The sequence below is a fragment of the Henckelia pumila genome, chromosome 2 (assembly GCF_033568475.1).
Source record: "Henckelia pumila isolate YLH828 chromosome 2, ASM3356847v2, whole genome shotgun sequence".
Taxonomy (NCBI): Eukaryota; Viridiplantae; Streptophyta; class Magnoliopsida; order Lamiales; family Gesneriaceae; genus Henckelia; species Henckelia pumila.
This window is the reverse complement of record NC_133121.1, coordinates 8,359,626-8,379,918: the sequence shown is the minus strand read 5'-3', so window position 1 is coordinate 8,379,918 and position 20,293 is coordinate 8,359,626. Positions and strand designations below refer to the sequence as shown.

At 32.8% G+C, this 20,293-nt stretch overlaps 3 protein-coding genes and 1 non-coding gene across 4 annotated transcripts; 3 read left to right on the top strand and 1 right to left on the bottom strand.

The window, feature by feature from the left end:
- Positions 1-4,610: 4,610 nt before the first annotated feature.
- On the top strand, positions 4,611-5,193 carry LOC140882036 (basic leucine zipper 43). The gene has a single exon (XM_073287765.1). The coding sequence runs from the start codon at positions 4,611-4,613 to the stop codon at positions 5,115-5,117; it is 507 nt and encodes a 168-aa protein (XP_073143866.1). The 3' UTR covers positions 5,118-5,193.
- Positions 5,194-7,036: 1,843 nt separating this feature from the next.
- Positions 7,037-9,226, bottom strand: LOC140882647 (pentatricopeptide repeat-containing protein At3g02490, mitochondrial-like). The gene has a single exon (XM_073288773.1). It carries the CDS (start codon positions 9,119-9,121, stop codon positions 7,160-7,162), a length of 1,962 nt encoding a protein of 653 aa, XP_073144874.1. The 5' UTR covers positions 9,122-9,226; the 3' UTR covers positions 7,037-7,159.
- Positions 9,227-12,901: 3,675 nt separating this feature from the next.
- Positions 12,902-12,974, top strand: TRNAA-AGC (transfer RNA alanine (anticodon AGC)). The gene has a single exon. It is a non-coding gene; the product is annotated as a tRNA-Ala (tRNA).
- Positions 12,975-13,759: 785 nt separating this feature from the next.
- LOC140884283 (protein trichome birefringence-like 19) lies at positions 13,760-17,093 on the top strand. The gene is made up of 2 exons (XM_073290998.1): positions 13,760-14,583; positions 16,212-17,093. Exons 1-2 carry the CDS (start codon positions 13,795-13,797, stop codon positions 16,974-16,976), a joined length of 1,554 nt encoding a protein of 517 aa, XP_073147099.1. The 5' UTR covers positions 13,760-13,794; the 3' UTR covers positions 16,977-17,093.
- Positions 17,094-20,293: the final 3,200 nt, after the last annotated feature.

The window sequence follows — 20,293 nt, the reverse complement described above, 5'->3', positions numbered from 1 at the left end:
AAATAATATAATAAAATATAAAATAAATAAGAAATGATAGTTAATAAAAAATTTTGATTTGATTGTAAATTATATTATATTTGATTTGATTTGATTGATTAAATTTTATATAAAAATGATAAATTATCATTTTATCATTTTAACAACAAATAAAATATGAATAATATTATTTATAAGAGGTAATTTAATAATTTAAATTAAATTATTTGATTGATATAAGATAAATAATCAATTATTTAATTGATATAAAATAAATAATTAATAGGTGATAAATAATATGACAAAAAGAACGCGAAATCAGATAAGATAATTTCTACATTCTAAAAAAGTGATGGTCGGACAGTTACCCACCACCTAGCATCTAGGTGCGTAAACGAGCTTCTAGACGACGGCCTAGGCATTTTTTTTTAAAAAAAATATTAATTAATTATAAAATATGTAAAATATATATATAAATGTGTTCAACATTCTCATTAATATTTTTTCATCTATGCTCATGGATGTGCATAAATTTTTTGTAAGCATATATTCAACAAACATGATAAATTATTTCAACCGTTTTTTTTTTAAATCAAACCGCCGTGAAACTTTGTTACCTGCCTAGGCGACGCTAAGATCGCGTAAGCAATCGATTTTTTCAGCACCACCAGAGCTCTCGATTTTCTAAAAACTAGGGCAATTGGTGATCGTTTATGTGACTTTTAGAATATTGAAATAAAAAATAATATTTTTATGAATAGCCCAATTAGAATATTTGTCTCATAAAATTCATCCGTGAAATCTTCTCACATATGTATTTGTGATATTTTATGTGATGAATTTCGTATTCTTAATTAATATATTTTCACTTATATAATATGCTACGCATATTCATCATTTGTAAGTTTTTATATTGTTAAATTTTATGCGATTTTGTAAAACATAATCACCAAATTAATTGCATAAAAAGATTGATTGTCGGATTTAGCATATGAACGATAGCATCGACCTATCCATGAAAATAAATATATATATATTAGAAAACAAAAAATAAAGATGGCACAACTTTAATTATTTTGAGTGCTTAAAACTAACACTTTCTTTCTCAGAAAATCAATTTAAACAATAGGATGTCTCGGAGCACATGTTACGTGCGCTCGCACAATCATGATTTGTTTTTAGTTTTTTTTTTTGTTTTTTAAATATTTTTAATTAAATTATAAAATTAATAATAAGATTTGTGAAAAAAATAAATATATCAAAGTTTGGAAAATGACATTATTAGCATGTTAAAAAAACTTTACCAAAATTTAGTTATTTTTTTTCTTATTCGAAATAAAATTAAACCAAAACATTACAAATTAATCAGTTTCCGAAGATATATATTTTTATTTATTCCATGAGTGCGGAATGATTCTATTCTTATCATGTCAAGAAAGTAATTGCTAGTAAGATAAATTTGTGATCATTACATTGAGATGATTTCTATTTCGTTTTTTTTTTTTGATGAAAAAAAAAGGCTTTGCAGAGAAACAGACAAGGCAGCACAAGATTGACGGTGTCCTTAAAATAGGGTGCATATTTTGGCTTGATCCACACCTTTCAAATTTCATCATCATAATTATAATTGTTAATTCATAAAAATAAAAATAAATGTTCTATGAAATATTGATGGACAATTTTTGTGACTTTATATATTTGAGCTTATGCATAGGCAATATTAGATAACTATTAACTAATATATAATTTCATGCACCAAAACAAATTTTACACATTAATTTAATCACATCAATCAAACTTCAATTGAACAAACGAATCCTAACAAAGAAAAAGTTCCATAGATCCAAATGATTACTTGAATGGATATACTTTTCCGCAAACAAAAGCAAGAAACATAGGTATCTCCAAAATGTTCTGTTAGCACCAATTTTACTAAAAAAAAACATTGGTCATTATCGGCTTTAAGTAACCAAACACCTTTTGATCATCCACCATGTGAATGCCGGTGGGTAATCAACATCTTTTGTATCAAATTCGTATTTTGGTTTGGTATCGAATTCCCTACATCTACGTTGAGCAGTGCGTTGAAGTGGTTTAGGAAGGCATCGCGTGGCACGTCTAAGACTCTAAGATAACGAGAACTCGCATCCTAGATTGCTTGGTGGTATTGATTCTTGCATTATTACCGTCTGTCGGAAGAAACTCGCGCTAGGAGTATGCAGTATACTTGTTTTATGCCCATGATCTTATCGATTCACACAATACTGAGTCGGGACAAAGTAAGTGTTAAATCCAGTTTCCGTTCGTACAATACCCCCACCGTTGGTTTAGGCTTCTGGCTCTGTTTATCGATCAGCAAAAGTTGTACATACATCTTTATTAAAGTACCTTTTACAATAGTCAATATCATGATATATGACCAGGTGACTTATAGTCCATCAAGGCTTGATGTATTGAGTTTCGAAACCTAATTATAACAAACTACGAACCCTCTCACCACTCGGAAAAAAATATTATGCTTAAAGTATATGGTAAGAGAATGCATCTCATATTCACATGGTCATTTCATATCTTGCAAAAGCATGAGCCAAAGTGATAGAAATGCTAAAACTATATGAGCCAAGTAAACACATTCAACGGCTAGAATCAGAACGTTGAAAACGATATTGATCTCCGGCCTCTGCTCGTTTCTCTACGGTTCTTCATAAATTTTATGTACAAATAGCGAGGTGAACCAAAATGACAGTTTTTGAAACTACGGTAGGTGGGAATAGAACTCGTAAAGGTAACTAATACAAGCAGGCAAAAGAAATGGTGATGTCTTGTATTCAACTACATTAATCATCTTCAATCTTTCAATCCCCATTATGGTAAAAGACATACATGGGGGAAAAAGTAGATGATCATCAGAAAAAAAGGATAAATAAAGCACAGAACCAACAAATTCAGACAAGAAAAGAAAGAGGAGTCAACATTTGTCTAATGATATAGTTGAACGTTTAGGCCACTCAACTTTGAACCAATATGCAGGAGAAAGCATTTGCCTCCATTCCACCCCTTCTTCTTAGTGGAAGATGCATTTTTCAAAGTACAATTTCATGCACTCAACACCAACGAATACTCACCACAAACCGTAGAAGATTTTTCAAAATGCATAGGAAAAATGTGCAAGAGTGCACACAAGCTTAGCTCAATAAAGCTCACATATATGCCGCTCCTACTCGGCTCATGAAATTATTTCAAGTTTTGGATTGAGCTTAGGCTGCCCAAATAAGAACATGCGCAATCCCCGTATGCAAAATTATAAATAAGTAGTTCCGCTATTTGTACATAAAATTTACAAAGAAATAAAAAATTACACATAAGTTTCATACGATAATTATTGGACAATGATAATTTAATTTATCACTAATTAGTCTCAAAATACAAGTCTTTCATTTGATCATATGAACATGATTTCATTCTTGGATGCCGAAAAGGTTGGTATATTTACTTCCAGCATTCACTGAAATAAAAAAAAATGGATAGATTTGAGCTTCAAATGAGATGACCCTACAGAAGCCTAAATAACTCATATTTAACCGAACTAAATATTCAAACTCGAGCTCGAGCTCGAGCTAGCTCACGGTTATATTAAGTCCCACCAAATTTTTGTGAGACATACATGGTGATCTGGGGGTACCCCAAACTCAATTGTCAGCCTAATGTGCAAGTAAGATATCCCCTTCTATATTTGACAAATTATTTGAATCCCAATATTGAAATATGATTAAAATAGGAGTACAAATTTTTTGTTCGAATTTAGTCCACGAAAGTGGCTGAGAAATCGAGTCACCAATTTTTCACTTAAAATAGCCACTTTCAGAAGACTATTTCCACCCCCAACTTCTTACATGGTTTCCTTTCATTCTTTTGCGTCATTAAACATCCATCTCGCTAAAACCAATATATTGTAGTATAATTTTACTTTGGCCAACCTTGTATTAACACCACTTTTATATTGACTTTCCAATCCACTTTCCATATTATTCTCCAATTCAATCATAGCACGCCCCATGATAAAATCTTGTTTCACTGATGTAAGCATTTATTTAAAATAAATCTTGAAGATTATCCATAAGTCAACCAATATATCAAAATTAAGTAAAAACTAGAAACACCTCGATATGAACAGGACAGTCTTCCCTGTATATGGAAAGAATAACAATTTTAACTTGAAAAATCTAACTTTCACATCTTCCCCGAGCATCAAACTTTGAAATAAGTCCCCCGCCCCATACCCCCTTCTCTGTTCTTTCTTCTCTAGTATCTAATAACATCGATGGTAATCATGCATGCACGAAAGAATTATATACATGGAGAACACAATGTATGGACTAGTCCATCATCTTATATTAATGCATTGTAGGAAAGATATGTAAGAACACTAAGCATAGTTTTAAATGCCATCATATCCTATGGTCTTATAGAACTCTACTGTACACTAAATTGATAGAATGGGGCCAACAAAACCTTTTTCCACACTATAAATTACCACACTCCACAAGTTCCTCCACCTTCTAAAACCAATACTTCTCACTTGCGTTTCAAATTATCATAATACTTACAGGTAAATTAGTATTATTAGAGAAATGCAACCGGGTGAAGATAACGAGCTCCGCCATATATTTCCTTCAAATTTAATTGCATTCCCTACCCATTTTGGTATGGCTAGTAATAGATTTTCAGACCCTTTATTTCAACTACACATTAATCCAAATGTCCATGAATTTAATCCTCAAATAACATGTTTGAGCAACAATACCACTTCTGATGAAGCAGATGAGCAACACTTTAGCATCATAGATGAGAGGAAGCAGAGAAGAAAGATTTCTAACCGAGAATCTGCAAGAAGATCACGTATGAGGAAGCAGAAGCACTTGGATGAGCTCTGGTCCCAAGTCATTTGGCTACGGAATGAGAATAATCAACTCGTTGACAAGTTGAACCACATGACGGAGGATCATGAACGAGTAGTTCATGAGAATGAGCAACTGAAAGAAGAAACTTCCGAGCTTCGTCAGATGATTGCTAATATGCAGCTCAATAGTCCTTACCCCAGTATGATTAGAGAATTTCAAGATATTCTCTGCAAATGAAAAAATAAAAATCTTCAAGTATTATGAACTATTTCCTGTTCTCAGGTTCCCTGAATTTTCTTGGAAAGGAGGCTGTGATTCTGGTTTTTCTTTTCTTTTTTTTTAAAGGCTTGTTAGACTTTGTTGTTCACTATGAAAAGAGAGTTGTATTTCATCGAAATCTTGATATATTATCATAATTAAGTTTCTGGGTGCCAGCCCTGCCATTTCTACCAATTTAAACATTAGTGTTTCCAGGTGAATTAACACATTTACAGGACTTGCACAAACATAAGAATATGAACAAACAAAACGTTAAGGGAAAAAAAAAAAATCACATGAAAGTCACCTCATTTTCAAAACACTATGTCCTGTTCGAACATGTCTTCAAGAATTTTATTGCCATGGTCGAAATGGGAGCATCTAATGTATATTTGAATTAAACAAGTTATTACAAAACTTGTGTGCTCCGGATAATATCATATGGATATGGGGCATGGACCAATTGTGCAAGGTCTAGGACTCCTCTATTTGAACATTCTTAAAATATCAGCAGGGCCAGAAGAGGCTAACACCTAAATGCACATCATGAAAAAACCAAGTAAATGTGATTTCTGTTGTTAAAATTGACTTCATAGCTAGTGATTTGGTGAACAGTACGGAATGGTTATGACGGAGAAAATATCAATGCACGAAATTTACAAATCCATCCCTTTGACTGCAGGTAAAATGAAAAGATATTTACATCCTGAGCGTAATTTGCACAAACAGATCGAGGGCAAGAAGACACTTGCAGATTCATCACATTCAAAGGCGCTAACTTCGAATGGAATACGATACCTTTCTCTATCAAATGGAAGAAAATGAGAACCCTGTGAAGGATACTGCAAAATCTGTATTGAAGAATCTGCTATCGGTAGTGCTGACAAAGAAGGAAATATGGAACAACAATAGGGAGGTTGTTTTTGCCATCGGTGATGCCGAGTTTGTGTTGCGCCAGAGGACGAGAAGGCGATTTTGAGTTCCAGTTCTTCAGCAAAATCTGCATGATATCTCAACATTTACAGTCATTAGTGCACAGAGATTAGCGTTTGCATTGATTCTATCCGTAAAAATTTACGGATTTTAGCATCTTCACTCTGCTGGGATCCCTTTGATTTCTTTGGCCAACCAAATCAAAGATTGTTTCAACCATTATTGAAATAATTCAAGTACTAGGTCTCAGAGTTTCTTGGAGTTTCCCGTATGGTTTGGATTGATTTTTTACTATTGCTAAATTGATTCGTCGTAAGCATTTTTGTTTTAAACTAGGGAATCATGCGATATTCAACCATTTTTACTTTGTTTTGCACAAAATAAAAGCTTCTTGGTGGTGCCGATTGTGGTTCGACAAATCGAGGAAGCTGCGATCTTGCTGAATTTGTTTGAAACATACCGAGAATTCTGCTAACTTTGAATTCGAAAAAGAATACAGTGGAAGACTTGCATCTCTTTTATGATGCGCTAAGCTGTGATCACATCAGAACCGAGTTCACTTTTTGACAAAAGTAATACAACTATACTTAATGGAGTAATGTCACATGTACAATCAAATTTGTACAACAATTTTTACACCACAAAAAAATCAATACAAAATTTAATTTATCAAATCTCACCATACATTGAATGCAAAATCTCACGATATCCTATCAAAATCTCACGAGATAATAGCAAAATATCACGACATAATTATTGTAAATATCGTTGTACGATATATTGGTTGTACCTCTAGCATTATTCATACTTAACGACACTTTTGCCGCAAAAACACTGACCAGAAGGAAATCATAACTTTTACCATTCGATAATCATAATCACATTTATCTACTTGAATGTAAGTGCACTTGTTATATTTAAAAATATAGTGTTGTTCCCGAATTTGTTCTGTCAAGATCTAAGCATGCTTCAAAACCACCACAAAATTTAATAAATTGGAATGTGAGGAGACGGAATCGAAAACATATCGAGGAAATACCCCATCACATAGTGCTACAAGAAACAACATGTAAGACATCTTTTGAGTCCTAAAGGACTCTGGCGAAATTCCGGGCTTTATCTCTAGATTTCATGGTACAAAACAAACTCAAAACATCTGCATGATTCCGTATGTCACTCGGGCATTTAGCAAGGAAATCCTGAGCTTCATTTTGTCGTCCAGCTTTTAAATATGCTTTAAATAGACGAAGATACACAGATTCTGATGGAGATCTCTTTGAAGTCAGGGCTTGTGAAAACGAGACAGCTTCTTCAACATTGCCAATCCTTGAGAGATATGCAACAAAGGAATCCAAAAAAGGTGGGTACCCATGATTCTTCATCATACCCATCACATCCAGTGCCTCTTTGAAACGCTTTTTGAGTAACAGTGTGCTCGTCAATTCTTTGTATGTTGTATGCCGAGGAGTTAACCCTTTGTCATTAATCATCTCTAAAACCAACTTGTATGCACTTAACGGCCTGTTCTTTCGACAATATGTACCCACCAACAATTGTAAGCCATGCTCAGAACCAGAAGAGGCCCCCTGTTGCTCGACCATTTTACGTAAGGTATGAGTTGCTTCATCCAAATCGCGAGCCAAGCAGTATCCTTTAAGTAAAGAAACCCAACGACTGTCATCCGTATCACCCTCTGCCTCTGCCAATTTATCCATAAATTCCCGTGATTCCCTACTTTTCCCACCCTTACCAAGCTTGAAGGCAATCTGACATTGGGAAGAAACACTAGGTAGATAACCACCCTTCTCCATTGCTTCCAATATTTCTTTCCACTCTGTCAATCTCCCAACACTAATTAAAGACTTTAATATGGAATTTAGGTTAGCATCAGTGAAGAGATTCCCACTTTCATTAAAAATCCTCACAACTTTCAAAAACAAATTCATATCTAATTCCTTGCTAACCACTATTTTCTTCAAAAGGAAAATGCAATCCTGGACTGAAGGTTTATTCCCACCAGTCACAGAAAACTCATACAAGTCTACGGCATCCTTCATCATTTTCAACCTCACAAACCGCTCCAATACCATAAAATAAGTTTCCCTCTCCATTTCACAACCCGCACCTCTCATTTCATACACAACCTTCCAAAACTTCTCAATGTAATCCTCTCTACACAACACTCTAGCCATCGCATTATATGTACTTTGATCATGCTTAAACAACCCACTCTCTTCGACCCACCTGAAGAAAATCAAAACTTTATTGAGCTCTAACTCACGATTCTGCAACACCATCGTAACCAGTTCGCTAGAGAACTCTACATCCAACTCCTGCAACTGTTTTTCCACATCGTTGTCCCACACTTCTCCCTTTATTATCTGAGAAACCCGGGAACAAAACTTGTGTACAGTATTGTCATTTCCAGGATCTTTAATTTTAATGCTTGCCGAACCAGAAGCATACAAATCCTTCAATTTCTCAACATCATCGTTCAATCCATCTGCCTCGAACCTGTCAGAAATTCTTAAAAATGTGCCTTTCGACACACCGTAGCCTTTCTTTTTCATTTGACTAATCATATCCCAAGATTCCTTCACAAACCCATTAGAACCCAAAATCCTCAACATTAAATTGTATGTCTTTGAGCTCAGTTTCTCACTATTACTCTCCAAAACCCAATCGAAAAGCCTTCTCGCGACATCAGGGGTCGTGTGGTCACTCCGTAGAGCGCTCAAAACCAAATCATGCGTAAAAATAACATTATTAGAATCCAAATCCTGCTTAATTTCTTCAGCAGACTTATCAGGCTTAGCAAAAATATCAGCCAACACAAAAGTCTGGTCGGAGGGAGGTTTCGGCGGCTCAACAGCAAGCTCGGGGGATGATGTAAAATACCGACACACGGTGAAGGGATTCAGATTCGAGAAAGGTGCAGGCGATGGGAGAAGTGATGAATTGGAGGGTTTTACCTGAGAATGTCTATAAATGTGAGGCGGATATTGAGTCTGGCATCGGAGAAGAAGCAGTCGGAGCCATTGATTCCTCATGCTACAAATTTCCAAAAATTTTCGATTCTACTGGGGCTCTTCCGATTCAGAAGAGCGATGGCTGATGAAATGTTTTTCGAATTTTGATTTCTTGTTATTAGGGTTTTTCCAGATGTTTTGGGAATCTGTAGTGAAGTCTGTGAAACCGTGGTAATATTCAATTGGGCCTCTGGTTTTTTAAAATATCAGTTGGGCCACCCAAGTTTCGAAAATGGACATTTTGGCCCCTGCTGTTAATGGAGATTGTAAAATGTCATTTGTGGGCGATTAACTCATTTATAATAATAAGTAATACTTTTAGTATAATTTATATAAGAGATTTATCTCAGAAAAATGACCTTGAGATCGTCTAAATAATATATATGATTTTATTATAAATAGCTAAATCTTTTTATGTCAAGGTGAAAAGGTTTCATTGTTGGTCAAAATGCAAAGATTTATAAAGATAAAACAAAAGCATTTCATATGGGAATATGAAACTGCTTTTAAAAAGATAATTAATCTTTCTAAAATAATAATGTCAATAATAAGCAAAAAAATTAATCATAATACTCCTATTATTAAAAAACGACGACGACGATTTAAGTAAGTTTAGTAGAACGTATTAAAATTAAAAATAACAATTATAATGAAATTAACAACAATATAAAAATACTCATAATATTAGCGACCGCGTTGAATTATTCTAGTTCGATTTGGCTTTTTTTGGGTTTTGATATATAAAAAATAAAATAGACGAAATGAGTTGAAGTTGTACAATTTTGGACAATTTTTTACATCATCAAAATTAATAAAATCAGATCGGATAAAAATTGGTTATTTCCTAAATTTTTTTAAGAAAATATAAACAAATTTAATAAAAAATTGAATTTTATTTGAAAGTCGGTTGTTCGGTTTAAATATTAAAAAATTTATATATATAATATATATATATATATTATATATATATATATATATATATATATATATATATATATATAACAAAACCAAATAAACTGATTTGATAGAAAGATTAAAAGTATATATTTTGACTGAGATTATAAACAATAGATGTATTCAAGTATAAAATATACTAGCATCTCGAAGAACGCGTTGTGTGTTCGTACAATCATAATTTTATTTTTTTAATTTATTTTTGTTTTCTAAATATTTGTAATTAAATTATAAAATAAAAAGATTTGTAAAAAAAGGTAAATAAAAAATTTAGAAAACAAAAAAAAACTAATTAAGGGTATTATTGGCATATTAAAAAAAAGTCTCACCAAAAGTTAGTTACTATTCACCTCTCTTCCTTAATTAATAGTATAGATTTATTGGAATAAAATACATAGTATAATTGGTTGAATAGGTGAATTTTTTGCCAGAAGTCAGGAATTCAATTCTTCCTACCAACAACTTCTTGGAGTAGTCTGTCACACAGTGCTTGCCTAGTATGGTTTATCTGGCTAGCGTAGTTTGCAGACTATTGCATTAGCGTGTAATTTTAACCAATGCACACGAAAAAGTAACGACCGCGGGTTTCCACATTATAAAAAAATACAGAATATAAGTTCTCATGCCTAAAGTATTTCGACAATCAATAAAATCATTAAACTTCAAATCTGAGGCCACACATTAAACACGGTTGACCAATTCTCAGATTCTTCCAAAAGTTAGCATTTAATTATTTTCCCGGAAAAAAAAAAAAAAAAAAAGAAGAAGAAGAGAAAGTTAGCATTTAATCTTTAATTATTAGAATGGCTATATTGAAATAATTAGGCGACGTGTTTCAATTCTGTAGAGGTGATTCGTAAAATAACAAAAATATCATATTCTCCAGGGTAGAAGAATTTTCAAAATAATACAATTTTACGTATAAAATCTTATACTTGTTATTTCGTACGAAAACATTTGAATATATATATATATATATATATATATAAATTATATGATAGGGTTCGATGTGAAGTTGTTATATATGTAGCAATTAACATCCTTCATTTTTTTTCCCTTAATAATCTCTCTAGTCACTGTATTTTCTTTTGTTCCAAAGTTCTTGATACTTGGAAACTTACAGATTTCTGGTTTGGTTTGAAGAAGAGCAGTAACCTGTCTTTATTATTTGTGCACTATACATGAAGGATCACATATCTACAACTGAGTTTGAACTATTTGTGATGAACTCTTGAGTGATTTGGAAAGAGCTTTGTAAATTAAAGCACAACCCTCCTCACTTTGATCAACCGATTAAGGTAAATTGGGTACGTTCTTTCCTCAAAGAATTTCAAAGAGCAAATAGATTGAGTTTGCCAAATTCATGTAACAATCAAATCTGTGGGGAGATTAGGTAGAAGTAACCTCTTTCGAGACACTTTCGCCTTGATATGGACGCGGGGTTTAAAGAGCAAATAGATTGAGTTTGCCAAATTCATTTTGGTATGCTGCTTGCTTTGCAAGGTGACTTTCCTCATGTTTGGGTGTTTTTGGGACTCGTCGAATGCGATTAAAGCTATTAACTCTTCCTCGGAATCTCTGTCTCATGAGGGGCTGATTATATATAACATATCCGACCTACTTCGTTCTAGTAGATTCAATAATATTTGAAATGTTAGTACGAGTGCGATTACGGTAGCGTATTGTTTAACGCAATTTGTCTTGTCTCACTCTTAACCTATTTTTTGGATTGAATGTGTTTACCCATCTTAGTTGATGGATGTAGCTACCGGTGGTGGACAAGGCCTATACCCAATGGTGGGGTCCCAAATTTATTAAATTTTTTTTATTATACATATATATTATAAATATTATGGATTAATGTAATTCAATTAATTATTATTATATTATAATAGTTATTAAAAAAATCAAAGAATATTTGTGCATCGTCAACAACAAAGATATCATCTAAATTGATATGTTCAATCTCCGTTTCGTTCATCACCTCTCAGTTTGTGTTGTTTGTCGTCGACCATCACTTTTCATCATCTCTCCTTGGTCATCGATGTTCTTAGCCTTGGGTTTTATAGCTTGATGTTCGACCAATTTCTTCTCGGCCTTTATGTGCATTAAAATTTGAGTTATGACTCGTTTAATTTAATTTTATATTTTAATACTTATAGTTAATTTCATGTCGTGGTTAAAAATTTATGGATTGAAGTACGAATTTTGAAATAATTTTGAACATTGAGACTTTTATTTAATTTATCTTTTGAATGATTAAATTAATCGCTTCTAATTAAATTAACACTTAAATTGTATTTTTGATGGTTCAATGTGTTTTTTTGGATAATTTCATAATTATATTCACAAAATATGAAGATAATTTTGTATAGCTCAATTATCTTTGATTTTTTAAATGAGAGTTGATATTTACATTTCATTTTTTATTACCTACACTTCACTTCATGTATAAAATCAAGTGCAAATTTATTCACAAATGGAGTATCAACTATCAACTTCCTTTTTAAATTAATGTAAGAAACTCTTATTTTAATTTTCGCACCGAACCTCATTTTTCCTTTGGAACTGCCCCCGATAGCTACTTGATTTAATGAATATATAGTTTGTTTTCCTAAAAAAAAAAACATCCTTCTTCCTTGGTTTAATGCATATACAAATAACATGATTTCAGCCAATTTGTGTGTAAATCGATTCATGTAATTAGTTCAATCACAAGATATATATAGATACATATAGACTTCAATGGCATCCGGATTCACGTAGGAGACGAACCTCGGGGAATCCATTTGTTCTAGGGTAAAAGGTAATGCGTTAATTAAACAAATTGCGACGCATTGAAACAAAGGGGATGTAGCTCAGATGGTAGAGCGCTCGCTTAGCATGCGAGAGGTACGGGGATCGATACCCCGCATCTCCACGGAATGTTGTATTTTTGACATATTTTCGGCTCAAGTCAAATATCTTCAACAGCAAATTTTACATATAGAATTTGTATTGTTTTGTATTTTTTTTTTTTTAAATAATAAAAATAATACATCATGTTTACTAAACAATACATTACTTAAATTCTTGTCCCCCGATTATGAAATTCAAATTCTGATTAGACCCCTCTACATGTTAATTTTGTTTTTTTGTTTTAGTCGGGAGAAAGGAGTGTCACAATTGGATCTCGAACTTCAGAATTCGTCTCATATTTGGTATGTGACCTTGATATCAGATGAGCTACATCAACGACGCATGTTAATATTAAGTAATATGGTAATACACTTACACTACATCCAATGATCCAATTTTAATTTGGCTATGTGAGATCCGTATATTTTCATCAACCCACATGTCCAAATCAATTTTAGACCATTGAATCTATCATTAGGATACTACCCTTATGTTAGCATGAACTCTAACGAGTTTATGATCGATTAAACTCGAAATCCAACATGAATGCTAATCTTGTACGTATAAACATGAGTATACTTACGTTATACTACTTTATATACGAATGTCTTTCTTCAAACACATATATGTACATACATATTTACGTGCATAAATACATTGCACGCAATAAATAAAATTGTCCGATTATATATGTAAGAATATATAGCCATTTCTCCTGCCATTATTCATTCACCATCACTTTTGTCGAAAGCTGCGCAGAGTTGGTCTTTTCTCTTCAAGCTTTTGTCCTTCACCCATTTTATTTTTATTTTTTTTCTGAATTTTTCCCTTTCAGCATTACAATGAAGCTCCAAGTCTCTGAACTTCCATTAGGGAAACCCCAACAAACAAGAAGAAAAACTCCAAAGATCGCCCCGCTCATAGCCCTAACAGTACTCCTCACAATCCCTCTATATTACCCCTCCTTCCGGGATTCTTCCAAGAAATTCACCGAAGAATCCAAAGCATACGAATCCTTGGGAGATTCGGTGGAGGAGTCGATACAAACGAGGTCCCATTTGGAATATTCGACTCCTCCCGAGAAGGAAGAGGAAATAGATCACGATCATCCTTGTTCCGGCGAGGCGGAGGGGTGTCATGAGAATACCGAAGGCGGCGTCGATGACACGGCCGTGCATCGCCATGTCTCCGCCTCCGTCGGGAGGCGGAATGTCAAGGGAAGAAGAACCAAGGCCCGTCGGGCTAAGAGGGACGTTGTTCATCGGAGAGATTCTTCTCATGTACAGAGACATGAAAAGGCGGCGGCGGCCGATGATCGGATCGAAACGATGCGGTCGAAAGTGATGGATGAGGAAGAATGCGACTTGTTCACGGGGGAATGGGAGCCGACTCCGGAGGGCCCGTATTACACGAACGAGACGTGCGATGCGATACAGGAGCATCAGAATTGCCTGAAATTCGGGCGGCCCGACACGGGGTTCTTGCAATGGCGGTGGAAGCCCGACGATTGCGAGCTGCCCGTATTCGATCCCGTTCAGTTTCTGGAACTGGTGAGGGGAAAATCCATAGCTTTCGTTGGTGATTCTGTGGCAAGAAATCACATGCAATCTTTGGTTTGCCTTTTGTCAAGGGTACGTGTATTTTTCCTCTACTGACTCGATAATTTAATTTATTTATTTAATATCTACAAATCTTTCCATGCATTTCTTTTTTCATCACATGGGTGAAGACTTGTTCAAGCTAAAATCTTTCCTTCGATGGGAGAGTTTTAAATCATCTCACCTGCATATATAATGATGGTTGTTTAATTATAGTGTTGTAAATTGAAAATGGAAGTATGAGTTTCTTGCATGCCACCTTATGGCTGGTTTATGGTAGTAACATTGCTTGTTTAAAGAAAATAATTGATTGATTTAGGGGCATATATAAGAGATTTTAAAATGTCACGCCATCGATTTATGTATTGGTTTTGGAACAAAGTAATGGAAAATTGTAAGACAATTACTTGTAAAATTGTTTTTGACATTTTTTATAAAATTGTTTGAAAAACGTGTTTGAAGAATTATTTATAAAAAAATTTAAAGTTAAATGTGTTTCGATAACTAGTTAAAAAAGAAAACGACTTTTAGACAACTATTCTATAAAAATATTTAAATTCTCTTTTAACCTGCGTTTTTTATTCTTAAAACAAAAATACAAACTTTTTAATTGTTCTTTAACAATTATATTTGAAGGAAAAAAAGTTTAAATGTGTTTTACAAAATCTTACCCAAAGACATGCTTTTAAGCTTTTTTGACTTATAAAATACTAATTTTTTTTAAAAAATATTTGTCCAAATAGAATCGAAATCATTATGTGATAATCTAAACTATATGATGAAATACATGAAGGATTTAGTGAAATTTATATATAATATGTGCTTAAAATTATGATATTAACGCTTGACATTCCATGAAGCATCCATCAATTAATCTGAAAAAAAATTGTTAGTAAAATGTGTATATATACTTTAACGGAGCTTCACTGCGATAATGCTTTTTATCTGATTATGTATGGATATATAAATATCATTACCTACTTATATGAGAATAGTGGCTAATGATGTTGCACAAAATTTGGCTCGCAAAGTACTTGTGTCTGTTTTGAATTTCGAATGGCTTCATAGTGATTTTCCTACTTGGTCACCTGAGCTTGTAAGTTGTAACTAAAGATTAATCTTTTTTAGTTAATGAATTTGGTTTCTCAAAAAATAAATAAATAACATTAGCTACTTAGCCTATTTTGGTCAAAGTTTGAAATATTATTTTTTGTAAATATCAAAGTTGAAATATTTAGTGATAAAATTTCAAAGAAATTATTTGTTTATTATATTGTTGATCAATATACCGTTTTAGTTATAATTGTTGTTTTAATTTAGTATTAATACATAAAATATTATTAAGGCGTGCATGTGCGTTTATAATTTAAAGAATTTTGTTACGATGATGAACATTTAACGCGTGCACATTTATTCAAACATAAGCTCAAATCGTTCCATACTAAGTTCAGGGCAGTAGATCGAACCCGAATCATCATTGATTTGATCTGCAAAAAGATTCGAACGGTTCGTAGCATCGACCGATCCCATAGGCTCATACGACATCCACTGCTAATGAATTATTATATTCAGGGATTCGTATTCTTTTGCTCGAAAATTTAATTGAAGTTAAACTGATTTATAAAATTATTTTAATAGTTAGTTTGAATCAAAATTTTCAGGCGTCAAGTGCAGTGGACCTATCACACCCGTTGGATCAAAACAAACGGTACGAATTCAACGAACACGATTTCAACATCTCCATGTTCTGGTCACCGTACCTAGTCCACACAGAGAAGACCGATCCCAACGACGAAAAGCGCCCTTTCAATCTCCACCTCGACCAATTCAATCTCAACTGGACCACCAAAATCGCTTCCTTCGATTACGTCATCATCTCCGCCGGCCACTGGTTCTTCCGCCCCACCTACTTCTACCTCAACCGCCAACTCGTCGGCTGCCTCTACTGCCCGGAGACCCAGGTCGCCCACCTCAAGTCCACCTTCAGCTACCGCCGTGCTTTCCGCACGGCGCTCCGAGCGATCAACGAAGCCGTCGATTTCGGCGGCGTCGCGTTCCTGAGGACGTTCGCGCCGTCGCATTTCGAGGGCGGGCCGTGGGACAAGGGCGGCGACTGCGCGCGGACGGCGCCGTTTAGGAGGAACGAAACCTCTCTGGAGGATTACAGCCTGGAGATGTATATGATACAGTTGGAGGAGCTTCGAATTGCACGGAAAGCAGGGAGGAGAAACGGAGGGAACAAGTTTCGGCTCTTCGATGCCACGAAGCCCATGCTGTTGAGACCCGATGGGCATCCGAGTAAATACGGGCATTCGCAAGGGCTAAATCAGTCATTTGCTAATGACTGTGTGCATTGGTGTTTGCCTGGCCCCATCGATTCTTGGAATGACTTCTTGCAACACTTGTTGAAAAGAGAAGTATCATAAGATATATTGTAGTTCTTTTATATTTATTACATTATTATTATTTTTTAGATATTTTTTTTAAAAAAAAAAAACATAGTGATAGAAAAATAAAATGGATAGATTTTTTTATTTGTAGATCAGTTTTGGCACGGCCATTACTTTTATTTAACATTTATGACAAATAATTAAAATTTTGATCTTCTTCAAATAAAGATTTCGTTATTCTCTTGCTATTATAAATTTCAACGATCGATCTTTGCGTGTGTATGCCAAACATCTCGAGTTGTTTGGAGATTGATAAGTAAAAATCGCACTTCTTCACCATTGGATTAATTTTTAAAACAAATTAAACCAAAGCTTATTTCCCAATATTTAGAGTCTGCCTGCCATCTACGTGGAATGGTCTCATAAATGAAAGTACGCAAGCACCAACATTTTATAATATTTTGTTAGAAGTTTAGATGTTTGTTAAAAGATTGTTGATGAAAATGCAGCAGTGTAATATTATATATATTCATTAAGGCTGCGTTTATTTGGTGGAATGAGATTATATATGGATAAATCATACAAAGAATATTAAAATGACTTTAAAGGATTTGAAATACTAATGGATAAACAGTAACATGTTTACTTTGAGTTATTAATTTTGAGATTGAAATAATGATTGAAGGACGAATTACATTTTTACCCTCCACCTATGATAAATAATTTTAAGTTTACTTTTGTATTCATAAAATTTGAATTGGATTATTATTGAATATTTTAAATTATTATTGATTCACATGTGAGATATTTTCATTTAACAAAATTATTGGGTATAAAAATATGTATTTTTCATAGTTACATAAAATTGATAAATTGAATAAAAATAAATATTCCTCTCATGAGTGAGGAAAGTTATAAGATGATATATGATACATCAAATACAATTCAAAACATTTATCACATTCATCATAATACGATAAACTATGTCATGCAAGAAACAAAATTAACATAAAAAACAAAAGAAACAAAACTAACTTGCTAGCCATATACAGTAAGGTTGTAATTAATTTTGAAACTTAAAATTGCATAAAAATTAATTTAACAATTAAAAACTTTTATGAGAAGCATGAATATCCACTAGATGAAAATAAACATAATATGTTATTGATATCCATAAACAAAATCCAAGATAGAGTTATAAAGAAGCATGAAAATAACAAATCAAGGGAGAGTAGATTAGGTTTTATGTGGATTTTTTCCCACAAAAAATAGATCAGGATGAGTTATACCTTGATAAAAGAAGGATGCGATATCACGTGAAATGAGGGTTGAATGAAGGGCTTTCAGATTTGTGAAAAAATAACTTTTTGTAAGTAAACAAGGAATAACGTTAGATTAATCAACTCATCCTAGGTTTATCAAGTCAAGTAAACGCAGCCTAATAAAAAAAAATTCAATCCATGTACGCAATACATAGCTTTAAATTAAATACTATTGCTTGCACCAATCAACTTGATCAGGTCATAATCCTTTTGCTCATAGAGGAGTCATAAAGTCAAAGAAATTAAATTCTCCATTAATTTCAATATAGAAATAATTATTCTAGCTTTCTAATAATCGAAACATAAATTTCTCGTAGCACCAAGAAACCATTTTTGACCTTTTAAAAAATAATAAAAAAAAGGTAAGAGATTCTCCCTTACAAGGAAACGGGCATATTAATATCAGTTGGGGTGTCAATTGAGGGGAATTTAATGGGATAGTTTGAAAAATGACCTTGGTCAACCAAATTTTTTGATTTATGACCTTCTTTCAAAAAAAATTTGCAAAGGACCTTCAAATACAAAGGAAATGCAAAAACAAAATAAAGGAAAAAAAATTGAGAAAGTTATATTTCCAAATCATGGTCAAACGGAGATTATTTAGTTAAATAAATCAGGAATAATTTAAATAAATCCGGAATTTAATTAGAGCGACTAAAGCAAGTATTTGCTAATTTTGAGGATTGGTTGATTGGTTGATATTTATAGGTGAGGGTTCTTTTTCATGCCAATGAATCGATGACTCGGGAGCTTTTATAATAAATAATAAATTGAACCAATTGATAAGGAAATTAAGTAAGTTTAATATATTTCGAAAAGATTTGTCAAATTTCTTGTTTATAATTAAATACATTTTTGTTCCAAGAAGAAGTCCAAACTAATACATGAGTCTATCTATATACATTAAAGGAAAAATAAGTTTTTTGGTCCATTAACTTGTCCATGTTTTGGTTTTGGTCCATTAAATTTTTTTATGTGGTTTTTGGTACACTAACTTTGCATTTTCAGTGTTTATTGATTCAACTGCATACGTGTCAACTTCTGATTGGTCCAAAATGATGATGTGGACCAATAAAAAGCTAACACGTATGTAGTTGAACCAAAAAACACTGAAAATGCAAATTTATTGTACCAAAACCCACATCTAATAAATTATTGGACCAAAACCCAAAGGAAGTAAAGTTATTGGACTAAAAAACTCATTTTTCCTACATTAAATTCATAGTGAGAAGGATGATAGAAGTAAAAAGAGAGAGTCCTGAACTTTTTGAGTGTTTGAGTTAGTGAAACTATCTATACTTTATCGAACAATCCGGTTGCACGAAGTTTGTCTAATCAGTTTACTTGACCACTGTGATTTATAAGTTATTATATAAATCTAAATATTTAGATATTAGTGTACACTAAAGAGTAACGATGCGATTAAAAAAGATATAGTGGTACAGTTAAGAAAAAAACAGAGAGAAATTCGGGCGGGGAAAAAATCTTTTGTAACAAATTGATGTAAAATTATCTGTTATATCAATCACTTTTGACATGTGTCTCTTACCTCATTACATCAAAATTCAATTTCTTTTTCTACCAAATACATGACAAGAAGTGATTGGTATAACATACAATGTTATACCAATTTGTAACATATGATTTTTTTGGCACTCGGGAGAAGTAAAAAAACTTATAACTATACTGCATACTTCATTTGAAAAAATAGAGACAATAATCCAAAAGTGCAAAGTCGTAATAGACATTTTTTTATACAGATAATATTTTAAATGATATGATTTTGTATAAAAGAATTTAGAATAATAAAAATAATATAGTTTGTTCAAAAAATATTATCTACTTAATTGATATTTGATATTTTTTTCTGGTTATATACTTGTATAAATTTTAAATGTAAAAATATTTTTTTTATATAAAAAATAGAATAACCAAAATATTATGGGGTCTACTAATTTTATGCCTATATTAGCATGATATATATTATATACTTTAGAATAAAATTTAGTTGAACTATAAACTTCGTATAGC

What these genes read in the sequence shown, in the direction of transcription:
- LOC140882036 (XM_073287765.1), top strand. Translation starts at nt 4,611, where the DNA reads ATGCAACCGGGTGAAGATAACGAGCTCCGCCATATATTTCCTTCAAAT.
- LOC140882647 (XM_073288773.1), bottom strand. Translation starts at nt 9,121, where the DNA reads ATGAGGAATCAATGGCTCCGACTGCTTCTTCTCCGATGCCAGACTCAA.
- LOC140884283 (XM_073290998.1), top strand. Translation starts at nt 13,795, where the DNA reads ATGAAGCTCCAAGTCTCTGAACTTCCATTAGGGAAACCCCAACAAACA. An exon ending in TGGTTTGCCTTTTGTCAAGG is followed by an intron (nt 14,584 to 16,211) that starts GTACGTGTATTT and finishes CAAAATTTTCAG; the next exon opens with GCGTCAAGTGCAGTGGACCT.